At 40.4% G+C, this 12,341-nt stretch overlaps 1 protein-coding gene across 2 annotated transcripts in view; it reads left to right on the plus strand.

Moving 5' to 3' along the window:
• mpzl3 (myelin protein zero-like 3) overlaps positions 1 to 12,341 on the plus strand; it is a 53,753-nt gene that overhangs the window by 12,052 nt on the left and 29,360 nt on the right. For both annotated transcript variants that reach the window (XM_080428949.1, XM_080428948.1), the window contains exon 2: positions 3,070 to 3,236. In XM_080428949.1, the coding sequence (XP_080285075.1) occupies positions 3,070 to 3,236 (167 nt within the window). The remainder of the gene's footprint in view (positions 1 to 3,069; positions 3,237 to 12,341) is intronic.

Below are 12,341 nucleotides of genomic sequence, written 5' to 3' on the forward strand. Positions count from 1 at the left end.
TACATTAACCACTTCAGCCCTACATGCATTTCGGCCATTTGAAAATAGCAGATCTACAAGCTCACAGTCACAATGCGTCACATTGTGAAGCATTGTGAGCTTGTAGATCTGCTATTTTCAAATAGCTATGGGGCCGTTTGAGAGCAGCTTTATATGGTCTGACAGGATCTAATGAAGCCTTCAAGCCACTGGGTTCTGAACGTTGGGGCTGAGGACCCCTAGGGGGTCCTTGAGGAGTTAACGCACATAATCTGTAACTCTGAGTGTACACATGGAACCAAATGGACCCTTACAGGTCTGTAACTCTAAGAGTGTACACATGGAACCAAATGGACCCTTACAGGTCTGTAACTCTGAGAGTGTACACATGGAACCAAATGGACCCTTACAGGTCTGTAACTCTAAGAGTGTACACATGGAACCAAATGGACCCTTACAGGTCTGTAACTCTGAGAGTGTACACAATGAACCAAATGGACCCTTACAGGTCTGTAACTCTGAGAGTGTACACATGGAACCAAATGGACCCGTTCCATTTATTATCATTTTTATTGTATTTTGCCGTGTTGATTAGGTGGTCTCAGATATAAAAAAAAACCTTATCAAACGCGGGTCAGTGCCATGGCATAATGCTTATCTAACTGGGGGTCTGTGGGCATAATGCTTATCTAACTGGGGGTCCATGCTGTGGGCATAATGCTTATCTAACTGGGGGTCCATGCTGTGGGCATAATGCTTATCTAACTGGGGGTCCATGCTGTGGGCATAATGCTTATCTAACTGGGGGTCTTAGACATGCAGAAGGTTGAGACCCACGGCCCTAAAGCGTACGTTCAACAATGTTTCGCTAACCAAAGATGGCATTGTTTACAACCTGGCCTCCTTTCTCCTTTTGTCTCTCTCTGCCCCTCCCTCCCTCTCTCCCTCCTCAATACTTCTTTTCCCTGCTCCTCCCATCTCTGTGTATTTCATCCCTCCATCTCTCTCTCTCTCTCTCTCTCTCTCTCTCTCTCTCTCTCTCTCTCTCTCTCTCTCTCTCTCACACTTTTATCTAAACTGCCCACAAAAAAGTTCGGAAACTTAACTTTGGTCGATTAATTCTCCCCTTTAATAATACCAATTGGTAATGTGTTTTATATCACTTTTATCGTTGATTAGTCACCTTTACAACGAGTTACAGCTTGTAAGGCTCGGAATGAGCAACACAGCTAAACGTGTGGGTAGCGCCCCCCATTTTTTTTGCAAAATTCCCCAATATGCTTCTGTTGGTAATCACTCTTGTTTTGAGCAACCTGCAAGACTGGCACCTGAGCATGGGTTCTGCAACTTTGTTGAGTTTGTGTATGCTCCAAGCAGCAACACTGCCCCCATGTTGCTTGTTTTAGAAGAGAATGCACTTAATACTTCTGGTGATTATTAGTTTTTTGCCTACCTATGTTGAACTTATTGTAAGTCGCTTTGGATAAAAGCATCTGCTAAATGACTGGAATGGAGTGCGATTGAATGGAATGGAAAGATGCCAGGTTTGTCCCTTCAGGATAAGGCCCGTGGTGCAATAGGGCAAGTGAAGCTGGTGTTCCGTTATGCAGAGTGACAGTATTATTTGACGTCAGCCTTAGTACCATTTACGAACTTAGGACCAAGTTATGTGAGACTGGTGAAGTCAACAGGGAAGACAACAACCTAAGAAGACCGGTTCCTCACCATCGCTTCACTGAGGAACCATAGGTTTTCTTCCTAGAGATTTGCACAACGGTACCAAAGACACATGTCAAAGTTGCAGGACCCACGATCAGGTGCCAGTCACACACCTCTCAGCAGGCAGTGGTGGAAAAAGTACTCAAATGTTTTACTTAAGTAAAAGTATCAATACTGCAATGTAGAAGTACTCGGTTACAAGTATAAGTCCGGAATTACAAATTTACTTGAGTAAAAGTACTAAAATGTCTGAAAATAGCCGATCTACCCGATCACACCGCGTCGCATCGAGCTTGTAGATAGGCTATTTTCAAATAGCCTATGTATAAAATAGGGCTAAAGTGGTTAATGTAAGGTTTATGATGTAATAATTTATATCTGCAAAGTAACTAGTAACTAAAAGTTTTCAAATAAATGTAGTGGAGTAAAAGTATAATATTTGCCTCTGAGATGTAGTGGAGTAGAAGTAAAAGTACAGACAATTGGAAATACTCCAGTAAAGTAAAAAAGTACCTCAAAATTGTACTTAAGTACAGTACTTGAGTAAATGTACTTAGTTACTTTACGCCACTGGTCCCGGCCCTACACCCACCTCCTTCCCCTGTAAACCCTGTGATGTGACAGTGAAGATAACAGTGATCCTCTCTCCTCCTCCTCCTCTGTAAACCCTGTGATGTGACAGTAGAGATAACAGTGATCCTCTGTCTCCTCCTCCTCTGTAAACCCTGTGATGTGACAGTAAAGATAACAGTGATCCTCTGTCTCCTCCTCTTCCTCTGTAAACCCTGTGATGTGACAGTAAAGATAACAGTGATCCTCTGTCTCCTCCTCCTCCTCTGTAAACCCTGTGATGTGACAGTAAAGATAACAGTGATCCTCTGTCTCCTCCTCTTCCTCTGTAAACCCTGTGATGTGACAGTAGAGATAACAGTGATCCTCTGTCTCCTCCTCCTCCTCTGTAAACCCTGTGATGTGACAGTAAAGATAACAGTGATCCTCTGTCTCCTCCTCCTCTGTAAACCCTGTGATGTGACAGTGAAGATAACAGTGATCCTCTGTCTCCTCCTCCTCTGTAAACCCTGTGATGTGACAGTAAAGATAACAGTGATCCTCTGTCTCCTCCTCCTCTGTAAACCCTGTGATGTGACAGTAAAGATAACAGTGATCCTCTGTCTCCTCCTCCTCTGTAAACCCTGTGATGTGACAGTAAAGATAACAGTGATCCTCTGTCTCCTCCTCTTCCTCTGTAAACCCTGTGATGTGACAGTAAAGATGACAGTGATCCTCTGTCTCCTCCTCCTCCTCTGTAAACCCTGTGATGTGACAGTGAAGATAACAGTGATCCTCTGTCTCCTCCTCCTCCTCCTCCAGGCGTCTCCTCGGTGTCCTCCATCATAGTGACGTCTCCTCCAGAGCTCCACGCCTCCATGGGGGACCAGGTCACCCTGTCCTGTACCTTCACCTCCACCAGCAGACCCACCAGTAAGATGTCTGTGGACTGGTCCTACCGGCCGCCCAGCGGAGGGCCTCCTGAGATCGTGAGTATATATATCATATAGACTGTATAAAATGAATGGACAGCGTTACGCCCCTAGACTGTGGGATATCGCGATATATCGCGATACTTATTTTTTTCGTTTGTGATATGTTTGTTTTTCCGACTCTGTATTTGTGTAATGATGATTTTGAACTGTTTGGTGCTATTTTATGTGTTTATGAATTGAATACAAGGAGTTGGTGAAATTTCATGCAATATATCGTGATATCGCAATATATCGAATATCGTGATATTATTGTTATCGAGGGCCTAATATCGCCACAGATATCGTATCGTGAGATACCCATATCGTCCCACCCCTACTACAGAGCGTAAATGAAGCCCATTGGTCAGCTGTGTGTAATCCGCCATCTTTCAATATGGCGTCATATCCTGCAGCATGACACCAGACCATTATTGGTTGGGTAGCTTGTCAATCAAGAGCGGGGGCGGGGAATGAATGCTATTGGTTGTGTACTGTAGCTTGTCAATCAAATCATCCCGGCCCCCCCCCCGCCCCCCCCAGAGCATAACCTACTTTATCGTCAATTTTAAAATAAATGGGACCATAATTTACCAAAACGCATATCATGATGATTGAAAGGAGATTTTAAACTAGTGACTGGAAGCATATAGTATTTATGACAATTTTTATTAAGGTAAGAACATTAAGTCTAAAGTTTGTCAAAAACCCGTTAAAATAAATTCTTTCTGACACCTGCAGGGGAAAAACAGTGAAACTACAGGCCATTCATATGAACTGTCTCTTCCGTATTGGCGTCTGCAATTTTTTGGCAAAGAGGACGTATAGGCGTAGAGGGGAAAAAGAGCAGACCAAGTAAAAAAAAAAAAAGTTAGAGGGGGTCCCTGCTTCATCTCTCTCTCAGCTAGGGGGGGGTCCGTTGAAGACTCCTGCATTAGGCCACAGACCCCCCATTTCCTACAGTTTTTTTTTTTTTGTATCTACAATGTAAAATCATCGGTTCTTATGTAACTCTGATGGTGTACAAAATGCAACCAAATGGACCTATAAAGGTCCACTTGGTTGCATTTGTACACCATCAGAGTTACAGACCCATAAGGGCTCAGCTTACACAGCATGTAATCAAACACCTTGTATTCCACTCCTATTGTAACATTATGGAATGAATGGAACGGCTCACAATGCTGCAGTTTACTTAAAGTCCCCCTCCAGATAAGTTTACTTCCTGTTTGTCCCCGTAATGTTCCCCCCACGCTGCATGTGGTTTAGAATTAGCATCGCTATGGCAACCAGGCGGATTCTCCGCTCTATTCACAGCGGTCGTCTCAACAGGTGTGATGTTTACATTGACTGATTGATTGAATACTTCATTAACAGTTTGCAAAGACAAGCACAGAGAAGTACAGTTCAATACGAGGTCTGTGAAGAGGATTTTAAACCCAAGAAAGCACTACGGCTTGTTTCCATTGTGGTCCTTTGCACTCAATTCATCGAAACATTTATTTTCATCGACAGCATTCCTATGTAGGGTTGGGACTCATTAGGATTTTAACGGTTCCGATTCCTTACCGATTCCCTCGTAGCGATTCCAGTTCCTAACAATTCCGATTCCCGATTCCTATTATTTCTTTTTTTCTTGTTTTTTTTCCTGACATCCATTATACGTAGACTATACAAGTACATAATAAACACAAATTCAATCATACAAATGCAGCGTATCCACCCCACACACACTTGTAGGTGGGGTGATGTCACCACAGTCTCTTGCTTGCACACAGCTGAGCCAAATGAAGACGGATGAGAAATTCCAGGAACCGCTTGTCTGGAACCTTTTTAATGCAAATACCATGGTTCCGGTTCTTAAATCTCTAAATGTACTTCTGTGTCCAATATGGTTTATGGTGCCTCTAGGATCCATGTATACTACAGCAATGCTTCTCAAACCTTTTCATGCCAGGGACCCCCAAATTGATATATATTTGGCCGGGGACCCCCATCTGAAAATGTGTTGTGCCAGGGACCCCCCCAGAAGCAAAGATTTGTGTTAACAATGTTCGCTTTAAAATAAATATATTCAAAGATTTGCACACATTTTCACGATTTTTCAAAAATAGCAGATCTACAAGCTCATAGCGCGGCACTCGGTGCCGCGCTATGAGCTTGTAGATCTGCTATTTTTGAATAGCCAAAGTGTAAAAGGTTAAAACTATTGTGATGCTATTTTCACACATTTTGCCGGGGACCATGAGTAAGCATAATAGAGATTTACTGTATATGACAGAATTTAAAGGGACAGTTCACCCCCAAAATGACATTTTTTCGATCGATTACTCAGATCTTTTTTGTTTTTGTCTCATTCCTAAACCAATAATTTGATGACCGGCAGCGGCTTCGGTAGGAGACTCAAAGTGTCAACTTTGAGTCTCCTACCGGAGACATTAGCATCTTTCCGCCGGTCATCACATTATTGTCTTAGGAATGAGACAAAAACTAAAAAGAATTCATGAATTCAAGCCTTCATGGGGTGTGTTATTGATAGAAAAAAATATTTGTTTTGGGTGAACTATCCCTTTAACCCATTAAGACGGGACGGGAACGCATCTGTGTGTCATTTTAAGATTTCTTTGGCTATTAAAAAATAGCAGATCTACAAGCTCATAAGATCTGCTATTTTTTTGAAAAACCTTGATTTTTTTTGCAAATCTTTGAATATATATCTTTTAAAGCAAACATTTTTAACTCATATCTTTGCCTCTGGGGGATTCTACAAATGTCTTCTAAATCCTTTTAGTTTTGAAAAAACTTATGTTGCTATAATATCAAAGATTTGAGTAAAAAAAAATTCACTCTAAAAATATACATATATTCAAAGATTTGCACACATTTTCAAGATATTTCAAAAATAGCAGATCTACAAGCTCATAGCGCGGCACTCGATGCCGCGCTATGAGCTTGTAGATCTGCTATTTTTGAATAGCCAATGTATAAAACAATGGTTTAAGTGGTTACACAGATGCGTTCCTGGTCTTTATGGGTTAATAGCAGTATTCATATAGTGTAAGATTATGAATAATATGTAGAAAGTCCAGCTCTAAATGATTGTGTGAAACATTGATAAAGCAGAACGCTTTTCTTTTGTCCTGCTGTACAAACACACACACACACACACACACACACACACACACACACACACACACACACACACACACACACACACACACACACACACACACACACACACACACAGTGTGTATAGGTGAGTAACCAGGCGTAGTTTGCTCTAGATTTCATCATAGCTGCCCTGCCCTCCCCGCCCACTGTAATGGTCTGATAGATGTCATGGGGTGTGTTCCAATATGACTGCTGTAGCCTCATTGTTTCCTATGTGCTGTCTTTCACCAGGAATGTACATTTACTCAAGTACTGTACTTAACTCATTCAGTGCCACTGAACGTCTAAGACGTAAAAAAAAAAGTTCAGAACCCAAGATATGATGATTTGAAAATGTGCTGCTCCATTCACTTCTTGTTTAACTTCTTACTGAAAAAGGCTGTATCTCGGCTCCTAAGCACTTTTTTTTTTTAAATAAATTTTGACTCTGGCACTCAGAACCAAACTGCCAGAAATAAGTCAGGCACTGAATAAGTTAAGTATATTTTGATGCCAATACTTTTGGACCTTTTATTCAAGTAACATTTTGAACACAGGCCTTTTACTTGTAACAGAGTATTTTTTTATATTACGGTATTGCTACTTTTACTTAACCCATTAACACCTGGTCAGTGGTCTGTGTCATTTTTAGGTTTGAGCTAAAAACTTATTATTTTACACTTTGGCCATTCAAAAATAGCAGATCTACAAGCTCATAGCGTGGCACCGATATTTTTGAAAAATCGAGAACATTTGGGAAATTCTTTGAATTATATTATTTAAAACAAACATTTGTAACTCAAATCTTTGCTTCTTGGGGGGTCCCTGGAACAACATATTTTGAGATGGGGGTCCGCGGCCAAATACATGTACATTTCGGGGGTCCTTGACATGAAAAAGTTTCAGAACCACTGACATTATAGCAACATATGTTTTTTCAAAAAACTGTTAGGATTTAGAAGACATTTTGTAGAATCGTAACCTCAGGCCTTAAAGGGTTAAGTAAAATATGTGAGTACTTCTCCCACCACTGGAATGTACCACTCCTGCCACCTCCTCTGTTCCTCGCCATCTTCACCCACAACTCTGTCTAGACCCGTCTCAATTATTACACAATCACCTGATCGCTATTATTTGAGATAATCGCAGTTATGTTGCATAATCTTCTGAATTGTTCTCATTCAACTATTGAGAACTAATTAATTATTGTTGAAAACTGATCTACAAGCTCACAGCATGTCACGTGCTGTTAGATTGTAGATAGCCCTGGTCCAGAGCGTTATAGTGAGTTCTCTCCAACGCTCTGCCAGCCGCTCAGCTCTGCTCATAGACAAGGAATTCCACTGTCCTGTGAGGGCTCTGTCTTTAGTCAAAATAAACAAAACCACTTCATTACTCACAGAAACAAAGACTGTTTTGTGTTGTTGAAAGTCTATTCTCGGAGGTAGGAAGACCCTCAGCACCCCACCTTCTCTGTATTATACACTTTATGGGAAGAAAATAAAATATGTCCGCGAGACAGAGTTATTTTATATACTCCACTGCGCCCTCTACAGATCTGGTCAATGGTATTTTTTTATTAACCAGATCTGTAGAGGGCGCAGTGGAGTAAATAAAATAATAATAAATTGTATATAATATCTGCTCCGTGCTATTTTTGTTTACAAAGCCTAACAGTCAAACATAAATGTTCTTAATGTTCGATGCCAAAAACACATTCATCACAATTATGTCAACTAAAATGGTACGATGGTGCCAGCCCTAAACTCTGTATAATATCAAGAGGATCCTCATCCATTCATTTCAATTAAGTTGCTTGACCCAACGCCCTATGTCTCTAGGGTCCCAGGACTGCCAGGGGGTCCATGACGGGGTCCCAGGGGGTCCACCTAGTAAAATTAGTTAATATAGTATAAAAATCAGTTTAACCACTACCCTATTTTATACTATTTTATATCAGTTATTCCAAAATAGCAGATCTGCAAGCTTGTGATGCGACGCATTGTGAGCTTGTACATCTGCTGTATTTGATAAAATAGGGGACACCCTCCTTCTGGGTTTGGGTCCTCTGGTTGTACGACTTCATGGGTCCATTTAGGAAGTTGTGGAAGAAGTACTAATTTTGTTTTACTTAAGTAAAAGTACTAATGCCTCAATATAGAAATACTTTGTTACAGGTAAAAGTTCTGGATTCTCATTCTACATGAGTAAAAGTACAAACGTATTGGCGTCAAATTGTGCTTTAAGTACCAAAAGTAAAAGTACTAATACCACAATATAAATTGTACTTTAAGTACCAAAGTAAAAGCAGCCAATATGCAGAAAGTCCCATCTCAGGTTTAAAAATGTATACAAATCTTTTGAAAATAGCAGAGCGACGCGTTGTGAGCTTGTAGATCTGATATTTTCTTGTAGCTGAAGTACAAAATATGGCTTAGTTGGTTAATGCATGTTTTGTCTCAATAATCCACATCTGCAAAGTAACTATAGTTACTAAAGCGGTCAAATAAATGTAGTGGAGTAAAAAGTACAATATACTCTGAGATGTAGTGGAGTAGAAGTAAACAGTACTTGAGAGTAAATGTACTTAGTTACTTTCCACCACTGCCTTTATGTGTCTACATACGTCACAAAGTACCTCCCTGCCCAAGCCTGTGAGTCGAGCCCTTAACGGTTGAGGCCCTTTTTCCCTCGTTCATGTTTTGCTGCAGTACCAGATTCGTCCACTTGGAAATCCTTGCGTCATAAATCCCCCTCCAGAGCCATTCAAGGAGAGTGACACTGTGTCATGTTAAGATTTCTTTGGCTATTCAAAAAATAGCAGATCTACAAGCTCATAGCGCGGCATGCACCGAGTGCCGAGCTATGAGCTTGTAGATCTGCTATTTTTGAAAAAAAATCGTGAAAATGTGTGAAAATCTTTGAAGATATATATGCATTTTTAACTCAAATCTTTGCTTCTGGGGGTCCCTGGAACAAAATATTTTGAGTGAGGGGGTCCACGGACAAATACATATAATTTTGGCATGTTATCATGTTTGAGAACCACTGATTATAGCAACATTAGGATTTAAAATACATTTGTAGAATCCCCCAGAAGCAAAGATTTGAGTTACAAATGTTCGCTTAAAAATAAGTATATATAAATATATATAAGATTTTCACGATTTTTTAAAAACAAAATAGCAGATCCGCAAGCTTGTAGATCTGCTATTTCTTAATAGCCAAAGACAACCAAAAAATGACACACAGATGCGTTCCCTGTCGGTTCACGCATCTGTGTCACTTTTTGATTTGAGCTAAAAAGCATTATTTTACACTTTGACTATTCAAAAACAGCAGATCTACAAGCTCGTAGCGCGGCACTCGAGCTTGTAGATCTGCTGTTTTTGAAAAATCGTGAAAATGTGTGCAAATCTTTGAATATATATCGTTTTAAAGCGATTTTTTTTACTCAAATCTTTGCTTCTGGGGGGTCCCTGGAAACAAGATGGGGGGTCCGCGACCAAACACATATCATTTTGGGGGTCCTTGACATGAAAAAGTTTGAGAACCACTGATATAGAAACATACGTTTTTTTCAGAATACTGTTGGGAATTAGAAGACATTTTGTAGACTCGGCTTCAGGTCTTAATGGGTTAATGAGGAACGCACTGGAGTCTATGAGCGTTTTGACACTATTTAGAGTTACATCATGAACCACGTGACCAGCGTCAGTTCCTGCCCCCTCAGTGGCGGAACTCTCTAAATATAAGGCTCTGGTCTTTATCTCCTTGCCCCTGGAAACGTGACCAGGAAACCCCTCTGGCGGTCAGAGGCCTCAAACCGCTGTGTTCCTGTGTGTGTGGTGAAGCAGTAAATGTGCTCATAACTGCACTCAGCACTGCAACTGAAAGTAACTAAGTACCTAATACTCAAGTACTGTACTGTATTTAAGTACACTTGTGAGGTATTCACTTTACTCGAGTATGTCCATGTTTTGATACTTTATACTGCTATTCCACTTCATCTCGGAGGCAAACATCATACTTTATTCCTCCAATACAATTATTTTAAGAGTTTAGTTACTTTGTAGATTACTTTACATTATTACAAGACATATGACCGATTACCAGTTAAAGGGATAGTTCACCCAAAAATTATATATATTTTTTCTATCGATTAGTCACCCCAATGGTGACCGGTAGGCAGCGGTTCCGGTAGGAGACACAAAGGAGACTCTTTGTACATATTTTTTGTTTTGATTGTATTGCTGTATTGTTGTATTGTGCTTTCTGCTTTGGCAATGTAAACGTATGTTTTCTCATGCCAATAAAGCCCTTTGAATTTAATTGAATTGTGTCTCCTACCGGACCGGAGTCATCAAATTATTGGCTTAGGAATGAGACTTTTACTCCACTACAATTATTTGAAAACTTTAGTCACTAGTTACATGCAGATATAAATACTTGCATTATAAAATATACAGTAACCACTTTAGCCCTATTTTATACATAGGCCGTTTGAAAATAGCAGATCTACAAGCTCACAACGCGTCACATCGCGGCGCGTTGTGAGCTTGTAGATATGCTATTTTCAAACATTTTAGTACTTATATTTTTGGTACTTTTAAGTCCATTTTGATACCAATACTTTGAATTCCGGACTTTTACTTGTAACGGAGTATTTCTACATTGCAGTATTTATACTTTTACTTAAGTAAAACATTTGAGTACTTGTTCCACCACTGATCATATAAGTGCACTCAGTGGTGTAACCCCACACGTCCTGCCCTGCATCCCGTCACAGCGCTGAACGGATCAGTCTCCATTTGCACCGAAGCAGCAAGAGGCCATAACGCATTAAGACCTGGGACGCAATATCTGTGTAATTTTTAGTATTCTTTGGGCTATTCAAAAATAGCAGATCTACAAGCTCATAGCGCGGGCTTGTAGATCTGCTATTTTTGAGAAAATCTTGAAAATCTTTGAGTGCATATTTTTAAACAGATTTTTTTTTTAACTCAAATCTTTGCTTCTGGGGGATTCTACAAATGTCTTCTAAATCCTAACAGTTTTCTGACAAACGTATGTTGCTTTAATATAGTGGTTCTCAAACTTTCGAGCCAAGGACCCCCAAAATTATATGTATTTGGCCGCGGACCCCCATCTCAAAATATTTTATTCCAGGGACCCCCCCAGAAGCAAAGATTTGAGTTACAAAATGTTCCCTTATATATAAGGGAACATTTTGTAACTCAAACTGAAAAATCTTGTCCATTTTGTGCAAATATTTGAACATATTTTGTTCAAATATTTGCACAAAATGATTTTACAAAAATAGCAGATTTACAATCGGTTTGCCGATTGCCGCGCTATGAGAAAAGATCTGATATTTTTGGAATAGCCCAAAGTATGAAATATGGATAGAGTGCTTACACAGATGCCTTCCCGGTTCTAATGGGATAAAGTGTGGTTTGCGTTGTAATTCCATTTGGACCGTTGTGCTGTGTGCAGATCCATAGATTGTGGTGGGATCGTAACCTCGTATATATATATATATATATATATGATGCGAGCGATCGTTCATTTCCTATAGGAGCACTCACGGTTAAGTGGAGGAGCTAATGTAGTTGCGGCTGTAACCGACATGGAGTGCTGTTGGTTTTTGGTCATTTAACATGTAGTAGTTCTGGGTTAGGCCTCAAAGTGGGTGTGAGAGGAGAAGAGAGCATTACGTCTGAGGACCGCACAGACTCAAGTTCTTCAGTCTCCACCACTGATCTCTGTCTATACACGAATCCACGGAGCGCTGCCCTGTAGGTGGCGCCGCCATTGCTGCGGTGTCGGACTCGGTCAGCTGCTGCTAAGGTTCTGTCCGTTCTGTTTACTCTTTACCTGCTTGGCTGTTGGAGCAGCCATACACTACACAGGTTTCTGTACATCTTTGTGAAGTTAGTGTTAGTAAAAGTTAGTAAAAAAGCAGGTGAAAGA

This window comes from Gymnoscopelus braueri (assembly GCF_963280865.1).
Source record: "Gymnoscopelus braueri genome assembly, chromosome: 5".
Classification (NCBI taxonomy): Eukaryota; Metazoa; Chordata; class Actinopteri; order Myctophiformes; family Myctophidae; genus Gymnoscopelus; species Gymnoscopelus braueri.